The sequence below is a fragment of the Camponotus vicinus genome, unplaced genomic scaffold (assembly GCF_025532165.1).
Source record: "Camponotus vicinus isolate PSW18456_S1 unplaced genomic scaffold, iyCamVici1.0 SCAF_10, whole genome shotgun sequence".
Taxonomy (NCBI): Eukaryota; Metazoa; Arthropoda; class Insecta; order Hymenoptera; family Formicidae; genus Camponotus; species Camponotus vicinus.
In genome coordinates, this window is record NW_028141946.1 from 311,605 (window position 1) to 326,831 (window position 15,227).

Sequence of the window (15,227 nt, forward strand, 5' to 3'; positions counted from 1 at the left end):
TATATATATAAAGATCTTTTTTTATGCGTCTCTCATTGTATATAATTTTATTTAAAAAGATTTTAATCAGTATTATTAATTTATGTCACGCATATATCAACTTTATTCTTATATTTCTGTATATATAACTACTCCATTGTGGCTTGCCAGCTTTTATTCGCTAAACCGGAATTTTTTAATTCTCAGAATTTCAGTTCGAGAGAGTAATCTTTTATCAGAAATATATATTCTTCAATTAAAATCTCTGTATATAAACGTAAAACGCATTTTATTTCAAGCAAAACGTAACTTTTTAGGGAAAGAATAGGAGGAGATATTTTTTGAAAAACAAAATTAGCGCATACCTTCTAATAGTTGCAAATTTCGTCGTGTATATATTGGCGCGAAATAGTTGCGATGCGCGGGAGCGTCCCGTTTGACGTTGCGATTGGCCACAGCCAATTATATCAATTGTGCCTAGAGTAACTAGCAACGATTGACCAATCAGAGACTTCTATTTTGAATTGGCCAATTGACGACGTGGTCAATTGAGCGCCACCCGCGATGCGCACGCAAACTATTTGCGCATGTGTCATATGATTGGGAGCGTCTCATTTGACCACGTTGCGATTGACCACAGCCAATTATATCGACCTGTGCCTAGGGTAACTAACAACGATTGACCAATCAGAGAGTCCTATTTTGAATTGACCAATTGGCGACATGGTTAATCGGGTGCTACCCATGTGATTTAGCCATTCTAGGGAATTTGATCCTATTCTCTAGTAAGATAGCAGTTAATTGACCAATCAGGACAGAAACCTTTGTCCTGATTGGTCAAGTGTTACTTGATCCCATTGGTAGGATTTTTGAACGCATCTAACGACATTAAGCTGGTCGCACACACTTTCCATAAGACATAACAGTAGGGCCCTCACACACGAAATTGCATAGCTGCATATGCATAGCATAAGATCATATGGACCAATAAGCATCGAGTATTAAGTCGCCATATTGACTTACATAACATAATACTCGATGCTCATTGGTCCATATGGTCTTATGTTATGCATATGCAGCTATGCAATTTCGTGTGTGATGGCCTTAAGGTTTCGACCAATCGCGTTGCTCAATTTGGTCGTCTACGGTTACGGACGGCCAAATTGAGCAACGCGATTGGTCGAAACCTTACTATTATGTCTTATGGAAAGTGTGTGCGACCAGCTTTACAAATGAGTCATAAGTCACGTGATTTGGAGATAACAAATATGACGAATGGTAGGAGAAGGAAAAGTGGAGAAAGGTAAGAAAGAGAAAAACGGTTGGAAACGTTCGTGGTGTGAGATAAAAGTGTGAAATAAAATCACGCAAATTCACACTAAATTTCACAAACAATCGCCAAACGAAAATATCGGAGCTGAAGAATAGTTAAATAAAGCTTTTTAACATTTTAAACAACGTAAGTAGATATCTTTGTGACACGACGTCATCATCTTAACCTGTACGAAAAAGATCCCACCATAGATAAACATATTCTCGATTGAACCATCAGCTTGTAAAAGTGATATTTGAATCACGATTATCCAATTTGTTAATGTAAGTATACGAATACAGAATAATTTATTATAAAACATAGTTAACAGGATTATAATGGGATTATAGGATATTATTGTGTTATAGGTAAAATATTCGGGAATATTTGGGAAAAATTTTGCTTCATGGTTAATTGAATATTTGTAAGCTGTAGGATTTTGAGCAACTAAATAAGTGAATTTAAAATGATGATTAATAGTTTTCTCTTTACTTTCTCTTTTTCTTCCTTTTTGATTCAATATTTAATTATCTTATTTTGAGAGCAGAGAAAGAGTGTTTTATTACAATTTTTTTATGAAGAGAACAAATCTTATCTCAACAACATTGTAATATATGTTTGATGTATTTCAGCAAGCAGATTCCCTCTTAGCAATTAATTCTTAAAATTTCCTAATGTATATTTGTTTTGCACGTTTATGTGATTTTAGCGCTTACATTTATAAAACGTATTTTCTTAAATGCTATTTTCTTTGGTTTTTGAGTGCTTATATAAAAAATTGTTTATTTTGGTATTATAAGCACAATCTATATATATATATATATATATATATATATATATATATATATATAAATGTTGGATTAGCAAAAGGATAAATATTTTTAAAAGATTAATTAACTAATTGTATTACTAATTGTTTTACTTCATTAATATAATATTATAACAGAACAGAAGATTATGCTTCACTTAATTTACGTTTTATTATTTATAATTGTATAATAGACACGATAAATTCTCTTGATCATGCAAGAATTGTATATGTGCAAATAAGAAATTATATAATTTTAATATTTTTTGGAGAATTGTACTTGTATGTTAAATGTTGTACCATATATTGGTATCATCAATCTTATTATTTCTGTTTCTTAAATATTTTTAAAATCAGATTCTTTCGAGTGTTAAATATCGATAAAAATTTACTTGTTAACTACAATAAATATAATATTCTATAATATTCTGTCATATGTAACGGAATGATTATATTTTAATTATAATTTGTTTACATAAATATGTTATAGATGGATAGCTCTGACGACGAATTATTTAATGCCTCACCGAGTAGCAGTAAATCAATAATAAATACAAGTTTAAATTTGGCAACGAAGCAGACAAATGATTTGGTGCAAGATTCAATTAAAGAGAAAGATTGCAATAATAGCCTTATCAAAGACATTTCAATAAAGATTCCACGTTTATCAAATGAAATAAAGATAAATAATGAAAAAACAAGTACAAACTTAATTAAAAATAAAAGAAAACGGTATAAGTGGAAATTTGGAAGTTATAAAAAGAAAAAAACTTCAAAAAAATTTTTGACTCAGCTTCAAAAGGAGGAACCTACTACTGAAGTTAGTATGGAATTATTAGAAGATAAAATAGATGACAATGCTCACTTGTATACACAATCACAGGAAATAAAAGAGAAGTCATGTGTAGCTACTCAGCAGGATGTACAAGATATTCAAGATACGCAAGAGAATGCTGAAAATCTTACTTTATCGACATTTGAAGCACAAAATGAAAAGGAAGACTTGTGTATTGATCAAACATGTATATGTGCACGTGTTTTACCATACAAGTTTCATCAAAAGAAGAATATGACAACATCCAACAATGCTACTGATATAATTGCATATTACAATTTTTCTTCGTCATCTTCAAGCACAAGCACAAGCACAGAGCAGAATTCAGATTCTGATAAGATTTATCAATATTATTTGTCTACTGAAAAATACAAATCCAGACAGCATGCTATGCAAAGAGAGCTGAATGAGTGGAAGTCTAAAAGAAAAAGGTCTTCGTCCATATCGTTTGATGAGCCTCGATTCAGGAGAAAACGCTGTCGAAGAATATCAGATGACTCTAGCGATAACGAAATTGCATCTGAAAGTAATATGAAAATGATTGGAGATGATAATTCAAATAAATCTTATTCATCTTATGAAAGGATGGATCAAGAAAAATCGCGACCGAATATACAGATAAGTCATGAAGCGCGTATTATTTTAGTGAGATTAGAAGAAATGAATGATATGGATGTCATTAAATGGCGAGCAAGTAAAATACAGAATGCTTTAGAAATTATTGAATCTCAATCAAGAGAAGAACAATTTGACAAACAAGAACAAGTGACATTAAAAGCCAACAAAATCACTTTGTCAGATGAATGCAATTTCTTGGAAACACAAGATATCCAAGATCTATCACAAAAGTCAATAGTATCCAGTACTTATGTTGAGAAATACTGTCCAGCGAAGTTGAGCGATTCGTTGAATATGACAAAATTAAGAAAGAAATACAAGCTATTCAAGAAACCTAAAGTTTTGCTAATAAAACTGGAAACTTTAAAGAATTATTCCGAAAATGATAAATATTCGGCAATCGAGATCGATCGTTTAACAAAGGAATATATAAACTTTGTAATAAGGTCTTCTTCATTCAAACCTCGCAAATCATTATTCTATGGACTCGCAAATTTACAAAGAAGAAACAAAACAGGTATGAACGTTACTTGCATGGAAAGTGATAATATAAGCTACAGTTCGTCTGGTGGACAAAGTGTGAATAAAAGTTTCAAACAATCGGATATAGATGGAAATTTAATAAAAGGTACAATTTCTCTAAAAGGTACTAATTCTCTTCCAAATTTTATGAGAATTTTTTTTCATTGCAAAATATTAATTATAATATGTCTAATATTATCTCAAATATATGTTTTTTTATAAAACTTTGGTGTTTTGTGTAACATAACTGAAAAGATTAGAGCTAATAAAAATCTGACATATCATATTAATATTTTAAAATTTCATGCGAGTCTCTTGAGAAATTCTTTCTTTAAAGATGGATACACATAAAAATATATTCTAGATATTTCACAATTAATTATTGTAGAATGTTTCTTTTATATATTTTTTTAAATCATAGTTTTTTCAACCAATTTTGAATCGATTTTTTCCTTATTTTTTTTTTATTTAAAATTATAAAAATATTAAAAATAAATGTTCGAGGTACAAAAAATTGAAAATAAAAAGTTTTTTTTCAAAACTAAAGTTTAGAGAAATAGATAAATAATATTGTGTTATTTATTAAATCTCAAGTAAACATTTCACTTTGATTAAATTTTAATTCGAAGAAAGACGCATTAAAAATTGTTAAATTAAGAGAAAGAGAATCTTCCTTGACAGAGTAATCTATATATTACAACTATTATTTAAAAAATAATATTAGGCAATAATTTTATGCAATAATATTAAATGACATTAATTATATTCTTTTTTATTGATTATTTGATTGATTTTTTCATTGATATATTATCTATGATTAACATTTATGCTTAATTTTTGCAGATGATCAAGTTATGAAAAGTAGCAGCAACGAGAATGCTTCAGTTAAGTTTGCGTCTACCTCTAGTCAAAATCAGTCTAAAATTTTATCACCAAAAACATCGAAAAGCAAAAATATGCCACAAAAGACGCTATTGGAAATATGGCGAAATGCATTTTGTACACAGAAATCTCTGAAGAAATCGCAAGAAACAAGTGCCGAGCAATCCGGTTCTGCACAGTCGACATCAGCAAAAACAATTTCTATTTCGCGAAACTCGCCAAAAAAATTGGCGGACGCGAAATATAAGAGCCCATTTTCTAGTTCTTTGGCTTCCACATCTACATCTTCCACAAAAAATAATACGTTAATAAAATCACCTGGAAAACATGATTCGCCGAAGAAACAAGAGTTATTGCAATCGACAAAATGTAACAAGACATCTAAACTTGAATTATTTACCAATACTAGTTTTCCAAGTAACGCGAGAGTTGAAGAAACTATTGCTAAGGATGATTTTTTTCAATCTTCTTCAATGTCTTCTAACAACACCATTTCCAAAAATTCGCGTAAAGATATTACGGAAGAGAATATTATTGTATCAGATTCTTCCTTGAATTTAAGCAAGAAGGTTTTGAAGAAACCGAGCAATCTTCAATCGTCAATCAATACGGCACCTACAAAAATGTCGAAAACCTCAAAAGTATACAACATTAATCAGCCACCCAAAGATAAATTTAAGTGTATTATATGTAGTATGTCGTTCGAGAATTACCGATTGTTACAAAAACACATAGTAACTAATTCATGTAAAAAAGTCACGAATCCTCTACAATTCACGAATAATGAGAAAATAACAATACATAAAATTTGTCAAGATGGAAATAAGTATTCAAAATCATCAATGTCGCAACAAAATTCTTCTACTAATAATACAAGTGACTTTTCCAAATCCGATCGAACTCTTAGTAATACCGATAAGGAAATCATTTCATCACAACCATCTTCGCCACAATCAAGTGGCAAGAAAATGAAGAATAAGCGTTTATGGACGCCGCAAACGAAAGCCAAAAGATCGATTGCAAAAACAAACTCTTTCAATTTAAATCTGAGATCGCGAGACGAATCGGGACCTTCAGAAAGTCAAAACTCCCATAGCGTAAGCAGCGATAAAGGAAAGCGATGCAAAATGTGCTTACGATTCTTTAATAACTATCTGCAACTGTTCGAGCATATGTGTGAACATGCGAATTATTCTATCAAGAATACATCAATCAAAAATACCTCCACACAACAAACGACTGACAAAAACAATCGTCGAGTCTCCAATACTTTAATAGAAGCAGAAGCAGCTACTAAAAAGACTAGAATCGATACCGATGTGCAAAAGAAAGGATTACTAGAGAACATAAACAAATCAAACACGGATCGAAACCTCGCTGCTTTAGAAGTGTCGCAATGTGATGTAGCTAAGAAGAGAGACAAAACATCGAATTTATTACAAGCAGAGATGGAGCAAAAAGAACAATCGATATCTACAGATAATGACGTCGAAAACACGATAGACAGAATTCGATATGTGGAGAGAGAAGTATGTGACACTACACTGTCATCTTCGAAATCTCAATTGACGAAACTGATCTGCGAGTGTCACAGGCCCAAGACGGCCAATAAGAATCCTAAGGTTGTTCAGATTGAGATAGTGTTATTGTGCGAAACTTGCCAGATACTGTTTCGACGCTTAGAGTGCTTTGAGACACATAGCCAGCGTGCTATTATTGCGTCTTGTGGCAGGAATCGACGACGTAACAGGACACCCAAGTTGTTGTGTGCCACCTGCCAGAAAACGATGAATTCTATCCAAGATATGCAGACTCATCTGACAATGCATGCCCATCTCATGCGCAAAAACTTAAGGTTTACTTTTCTCTGCAATATATGTAAAGTACTCTTCTGTTCGCAAGGACCTCTATTCAATAACCATTTCCACAATCATGTGAAGAACCGATTGTTTTTAGCTAGTCGTTTGTCATTTCCGAGAATCTCCTATGTTGGCGTAAAACTCATCGAGACGCTGTCAGCCGACAATGAGAAACAGATGGAAGTTTATACACAGGTTGCTGATTACAAGTGTCAAGAATGCAATACACCTTTCATTTCGGAACAAGATCAGAAGTCGCATGAAGCACTCTGGCACAAAGCTACCAACGCTGCTGTCAATGATAATGCATCTTCGGATGGTAAAAACGCGAGTTTGGCTGAAAAGATTTTGCTGATATGTGGATTTTGCAATAAGACATTTTACAAGAAGGAGCACTTCGAGCTGCATTCGTTGGAACACAAACAAAAACGAGACCCGCACTCGCATTACACTTGCGTGGCCGTTACCGCTATTACGAAGGTGTTCATCTGCAAAGTGTGCACGACCATGTGGAAGTCTTTGAAAAATTTCGAGGACCATTGGTTAACTCATGACAAACTACAGGAAGACTACATATGTTCTCTCTGTGAGAATCATTACGACACCATTGATTTATTTCAAGAACACCTAATTGAGCACAGGAAATATTGTAATACCGAAAAACCATACGAACCGATTTCGTGCAAGGTGATTTATCGCGATCGGAACTTTGAGACAAATTTGCAGAATACTGCTAGAAACAATGATCTACCTTCCACGAGTTTGAGTTCCTCTGACGGAAAAGACTCTTCTGAAAAGACTATTGCAAATGATAACCTGATTCAAGAAGAAGCATTGAGGGCTTCTATACAGCAAAATTTGATTAAAAATAAACAATTCACAGAAACCGAGACGACGGTATTGCGGAATTTCTTGTTAAGGCAAGAAGGCACAAGCAAAGAGATGCAAGCTATCAGGAATGACACAAATGCCCAGCAGAAGCCGCAAATTCCCTCGCTCGAAGTGACGAAATCGAAACAAACAATGGGAAATGGCAAAGGGTCGAATAGAGTAGACGAGAAGAGTAAGAATAGAAAGAATAATTCGGACAATCTCGATGATTCGGAAGAGGAAGAGCTGGTAATAGTGATGTCGGAGAGCGAAGAAAGTTCAATGTCGAGCGAGATCAGAAAAGCCGGATCGAGCAAATCCGATGATGTGTCTTCCACTAAACAAAACGACGCGCAAGAAAGCGCTACATCCGATCCTATCATATCTGTCTCTGATGAGCAGAGACAATGTTTCAATGATTCTCCGACTGAAGATGCTTCTGCAAAAACTTCCGGTAATACAAGACATAACAAGACTTCGAATTCAAATGCCAAAATTAATTCGACGACTTCGAATTCAGATGCCGAAGTTAGTTTGACGAAAGACCCTGTAACACAGCTCGAAACAAATTCAAATGTTTCACAAGTTAACGAAACAATTGTCGATCGTACGAATATTGTGAATTCAACCACGACAACACGACGAGCCGACAATACGCGCGAGAACAGCGCAGACAGTGATTCGATGTCTTCAAGTACGAAATCTACCAGAGAAAAAACCAACGACACATCGTTGCCGCAGAACATTATGAGCTCCATACCTGTCACGTTTAAGTCTTTTTTACGTGTAAAGACTTTGGCGGAATTAACGCAGAACTATCTATGCCATATATGCGGTCTATTCTTCGATGAATTGCACAAATTGGAAAAGCACAAGTCGGTGCACATCGCTCAGAACTATCAGAGTGCCGATCAAGCATATCCGACCACATCCAATAATGTGCAAAAGGGAGAGTTTAAGTCAAAGTTCACTAACCCAAATAATACAACACAAATTCAACATCATGTTTCTCATTCGGTGAGGACGGGCAATGCGCCTCTACCTGAAAACGCGCCTGCATCCGGCAACGCGCCTTCTTCCGGTAATGCTCCTTCGTCCAACAACGCGCCTCAACCCAACAACACGCCCTCATCCAATAACGTGCTTCTATTCAGCAGAGTGAATCCATCTGGCAATGTGAATCCATCCGGCAATGTGAATCCATCTGGGAGAGTACATCTACCTGCCAGCGTGCATCCATCTGGCAATCCATCGATACGTCCATTAAATCGACTAATCAATTTCAGATATTCCCGACAACATCAAGTGGCCGGAGTAAAACCATTGCGCAAAGTCACGACGATGAACAAGATAGTGAAATCGAATGAGGTACAGCAGCATGGTCAGTCGTGGAACACGTTGACTAATCCCATTGTCACGCTGCAGCAGATAATTCCACAGAAGCAGATCTATCATCAAAACTTACCGCCTCAAATCGCTTATCCGATAAACACGACGGTTCGACCTGCCCAGCAGAGCATTGCGATTAGACCGTTTATGCAAACTATTCAAGTACCTACATCTGCACCACCATCGTATCCGCAGCAGCAGCAGCAGCTACAGCAGCAGCAGCAGCTACAGCTACAGCAGCAGCTACAGCAGCAGCTACAGCAGCAGCAGCAGCTACAGCAGCAGCAGCTGCGGCACCAGCAGCTACAGCAACAACAGCAGCAGCAGCAGCAACAACAACAACAACAGCACCACCAACAACAACAACAGCATCACCAACAACAACAACGGCCCCAACAACAACAACAGCATCACCAACAACAACAGCACCACCAACAACACCAACAACAGCAGCACACAAGCATCGGCAATAACGCTCGTAATTATCCAATATTGTCCCAAGAAAGCGTGCCTTACCAGTTGGCGCCGAATAATGGAGTAACGGTGAACTCGGCTAACGTAATGCTTATGAAGATAAACACAATGTTGCAGGTGTCGCACAATCCAGATCGTTATATATGCATATACTGTCCGGGTTTCGAATGCAATTCCGTGCAAGATTTTGCATTGCATAAACAGTCGCCAAAGCACGAGGCACGCAGTCATTATAACAGTATGTCTTAAAACAGTGTGTCTCGAACTTAAAAATGTCGATAACGATGGGATAATTGAAGGATGAAATGAAACGAATTAATCAATTTGTTACTCGTCGATACGATAGTTAAAGTCTTAAGCTTAAAGTTTTTCTTTCTATTAAGTAAACGTCCCGGAACACTGACAATTGGTCTTTTCGGCCGAAAATAAAATTCTATTTTAACTGATGGCTGTATTTGAATCACACGATATTGATGAGACTGATTGCAACTAAGTCAATTTTCAATTTTCTCTCTCTTTCTCTCTGTTCAAAAAGCCTCTTTTTATTCTTTGAAACAGATGTTTCCAAATTAAAATCAAAAAGTATATTTTACAATTGCTTTTTATATAGCTGTATATATATGTTTAAACTTTTTGACAAAAATGTCTCAATAAATGCCCTTTCCATAAACTTTTTATTAAAAATCCTTATTTTTATTCTTACATTAATTTTCATTATAATTAATAATGTATATATGAATGTGATAACGCAAAGATCGTAGTGTTTATATTTTATTGACTGCTGTTTATTACACTGGAATTTATCTTTCAGAGTAGATCATATAGGGCTCTTTGCATCATATTTTAATATTTTAACGAGGCTACTTTCATTCCTAATACATTTAGAATCGTGGAAAATATCATTTTACACGATGATTACTCGTGAGATTTGCACAGAGATTTGAACATACATTTCTACGCGACTGGACTATTATCCCTTTTCATATTATCTGGAAGGATTTAGCGCGTATAAGGGATGCAATAAATTATTAGCGATTAATTATTATCATCCGGACTCATGCAAATGTTGTCACATAAAAAAATAAATTGATAACGAAAGAATTAAAAAGAGTTTCAAACATGAAACTTTTTAATATACTTTTTAATACACAATTCAATCAGAAGCGTGTGAATCAAAATTGATGAATTTTAATTGTATTTCGCTACAAACTGCTTTATACGATAATATTTATGTATATAGTATCTTATGATACTGTAAAACACATACATACAATTCTAATGTTTGATTTGAATCATTATTATGAGAAATTAGAAATATAACAGAAATAAAAAAATAATCAAATATATGAATATTCAATTAATTAAATGTAAATTATATAGAAACACAAACACGCATATTAATTAGAAAAGTAATTAATTATAGATTAAATTTTGAATAACATTGAACAAAGATTTGATTTTTCTAAAAATGATTTCAAATTAATGATCGTGATATTGTATAAGTTTAATAATATCTTGCAAATATTTAATTGCAATGTGACTGTAATAAATTATCAAAACACCCGATATGTTTATATTCTAAATTCAGATATATTTTTTGCACATGATTATAGCAGCAAACAGTTAAGATTCCAATGTTATTCACTAACATTGTTGAATTATCAAACGTGAGAAATGATGTAATCTTTTGTGCAAAATATCTCGAAATAAATTAGTTTTCTCGTATAACGTTTCACTTACGGTTGATAGTATAGATTGAAATATTTTTCTAAACTATTTTTCTCTCTTTTTTTGACTTAATAAATAGCAGCTGTAAATATCTATTGTCAGTATTTCGATTTTCTCTGGAAATATAAGGAAAACGAAAGCAAATGAAGAATATGAATATTTATGCATCACTTATGCACATTGTAATATAAAAACAGGTCGTTTCTGATATCATTCAACATTTAATTAAATTATATTTTTAAATATTCACATATCCAAAATTAAAATTATAATTTTAAATATTAATATCGTTTTCATATATATAATAATTTTTGTTAGTGATAATATAGTAAGCAAGAGAAAGTAGAATCTGATTATTTTTTAAGAATCTCCAGAAAATATATATTTTTAATGTGAATTTTCACATGCATATATAAATCTACGTACTTGTATTTCGAAAAATAACATTTACATACACATTAGAAATTGCGGTAATTGTTATTTTTAAATTACTACTGCAGTTTGTTAGATGCTGTAATAACAGTTGTTATTATACGTTACAGTTATACCCAAACAATTCCTAGTATCATTGCAATTTTAACACATTATTCTCTAAATTTGAACATAAATGTATGAATATATATATATATACATACATGCATACACACACACACATATATATATATTTTTTCGATGCAAATTATTTTAAAGAAACAATTACGAAGATATCTATTGTTTCAATAATGAATATGGGTGTATATTTTAATACATTGCGTATCAGAAATATGAATTGATATTATAGGATTTTGAAGCGTTAAAAATCGGAGATGATAGGTATCTTTTGATATCTTTATTTTCGTGCAGTTATTGTCGAACAAACTGCATTGTGTTAATTAATATACAATTTGATGTTTTGAAGAATATACAGGAATTGGTCTTTTACAAAGCCCAAACGATTTTTAATGTAAGTTAAGTAAATTTTTCTTTTTATATATATACCGTTTATTATTATCGATTATTATCCGTATTTGAACTAAATGTTAACATCCTTTTGAATTATCAATACATTGTTTAACATTTTGTTGACTAAGACTGACTTCGCATTTCGAAGTTGTACGAAGTCAATTTAAAAACTCGTCCATCTATCATTAAGATGTCACTCAATAATGATTATATAATCGTATATGTTTTTTTGTACTCTTTTTTTGTAAGACAAAAAAAGAGAATAATTCTGCAATTTATGATATTTTATATGTCACACTTATAATTTATATTTATAATTATAATTATACAAAATGAATTTTTAATCAATTTTATTATTAATCATTCTTGCAAAGATTTTTAAGGCAATTTGCTTATTAATCATTATTTCAGAAAACAACAAAAAAATAAAATAAAATGTATTTAATGATTAATTAAACATGTAATATTTACATAATACTAATTACGCAATTATATTTATTATAGTTTATTCCATAATTCTACAATTCCGATTTTCTCTGTTATTTGTATAACATTGGCGAAAAGTGCGAAAATTCTGATTTAAATTAATTCAATTTTTTTATTTTTGCTATTGAATCTTCACAATAATGATATAAATTGCGCTACGTACTGTTAAATTTTTATGAATAATGAAAAGATAAAATAGTACACATAATTAAAAGAGTGTTATTTCCTCATTACATATAATAAATACTGTTATATTGCTTTTATATATATAAAGCGAAAAAAGTTAACTAGTAATATGTATAAGTCACAAAAGTATTCCTTAATTTTGGAAAATTAATTATTATAAAAAAATTGAAAATTTTTATTGTAATCTACATGTTTCATTAACAGCTATCAACATTAAAAAAAAAAGATCTAAATATTATTTGTAAAATTGTAATTAAAAGGATATTTTTGTGACTTGTTTTCTCTCTCTCTCTTTCTATATATATACATATATACATACATACATACATATATATATATATATATATATATATATATATATATATATATATATAATATGATGTGACATAATTTTATATACAACTGATTATAAATAAAATTATCGGTGAAATCAGAACGAGATTTGCATTTATAAATTGTTTGCATAGAGTAAGTTATTCTTATCGTCTTTTAAATATAAATGATTCAAAATGTGATGTAAAATTAATCGACTGCGTATATATTTTTTACAATTGAAATTACTACTATTTGATGTTTTTCCGTTGAGTTCTTAACAATTTCGAGTTCGCAACATTGTTTATAACAATTTCAATTTCAGTTCAAAATTGATATCATAGATCAATTTTATAATTAAATATAATTAAAACCGACACAATTTGAATGAATATAAATTATAATTATATAACATACGGAAATGATTTTCTATATATTTTAATGTACGATAATCAGTTTGTTATATGCTTATAGAATTATGCCAGTATCTATTAATAATTTGTGCCGGAATTTATACTGGTATCTATATAATGATTTTATTTTTTCGTTTTAACTTTATGAGCGTGTGCTAATAAACTAAAAAAAAATTCATACACTTTCATACATTGAAAATTATTATATTAAATGTAGTGCTAATTTTGATTACTATTTCAAATGTCTAATATAATACATCTCATGTTATAATAAACATTTATTTAACTCTTTATTGAAACATGTGCTTGTTTAAATCTTAATTATCTCGTGTTGTTTTACATATATATAAATTAAGAAGATATAACGATTGTATACATACATGTAAAATAAAACAAAATTATAAAAATAAAATATTAGGATATATATATTTAATTGTAAGTTAAAATTTGAACCATTTATCATTTTGGCGATTTTTCAATTGCGTTTTAGAAATGTTACAGTAAGATAAAATGAATTAATAATATGACCAATGATACAATTATAAGATATATGTACTTTTAAATAAATATTATTCTTGCGACTTCTTGCGTTCGTTTCCTTTATTCGATATTTTGAGCGACATTGTTCTTTACATTGTTTTTTACTCTAATAATGCGATTGTGACAAGTAATGATAACATTATAAAGATTGTTATTGTTTACGGATGACTTTTATGACGACGAAAATATCTAGAATAAATATCAACAAAAAAATTCGAAAGAATTTCGTAATAATTTTCATGAAATTTGATGAAAGTTTCTCTAGTAATATCCTCTTTCTAAATAATAATAATAATAATTTTTTCTTATTATATACACTGTAATGTTGACATATGTCAATAAGCACATTTAGCACATTCGCAACAAGAAACGAAATTATATCTATCATAAATAACTAATAATCATTAATAATCTAGCTTGAAAGAGAATCTAGACAATAATAAAGATATAAATTTTTATGTGCAGGATCACTGTAGGAAGCATTGCAAAAAAAATTAAAAAAGTAATATTTAAAATAATGTAATATCAGATATATATTGTAGCAATTTATAAAATAGAGATAAAGTAAATATATAGAATCAAATATATATAAAATTATAGTGAATTGGATATACATATATAAAATTATAATGAATTGCAGCAGTTTTAAATGAAGAGAGAAGTAGAGAGACGAGTGAATAAAAAAAATTACTTTTTTAGCACTATCTCAGCTAAGTTTTGTTTGTAATAGACATTTTTTCAAGTATATCTATTTTTTTTTGGAGCGTTTGAGATATTTTCATTAAAAATCATGAAAGTTTGAACGAAAACCTTTTCAGAATTTTATTATGCACATATTGGACGTCAACTCTTTCTCCTGTCAATCTTACTGTCATAATGAACAATCCTTATATTAAGGCAAACTTACGTGACTATAACTTGTACATTAGCTGACCGTATTCGCCGAAAGATTCAGAGAGCCAATCATACAATCAATAAGTTTAATAAGTTTTTTTTAAATCTCTTATATTATATATTTAATATATATATTCTCGCATTAAAAAAATTTTTGATTTTTTAATCTTTTTAGGAA

At 31.0% G+C, this 15,227-nt stretch overlaps 1 protein-coding gene across 6 annotated transcripts; it reads left to right on the forward strand.

Annotated features, from left to right (window-relative positions):
- Positions 1–1,227: 1,227 nt before the first annotated feature.
- LOC145960742 (uncharacterized) lies at positions 1,228–12,702 on the forward strand. Of its 6 annotated transcripts, XM_083080419.1 has the most exons (4): positions 1,252–1,575; positions 1,660–1,715; positions 2,590–4,198; positions 4,918–12,702. In XM_083080419.1, exons 3-4 carry the CDS (start codon positions 2,590–2,592, stop codon positions 9,795–9,797), a joined length of 6,489 nt encoding a protein of 2,162 aa, XP_082936545.1. In that variant the 5' UTR covers positions 1,252–1,575; positions 1,660–1,715; the 3' UTR covers positions 9,798–12,702. The 6 variants fall into 6 exon arrangements, with proteins under 6 accessions (XP_082936547.1, XP_082936545.1, XP_082936543.1 ...); XM_083080421.1 differs by lacking the exon at positions 1,660–1,715 and having other exon boundaries at positions 1,228–1,282; XM_083080417.1 differs by lacking the exon at positions 1,660–1,715.
- Positions 12,703–15,227: the final 2,525 nt, after the last annotated feature.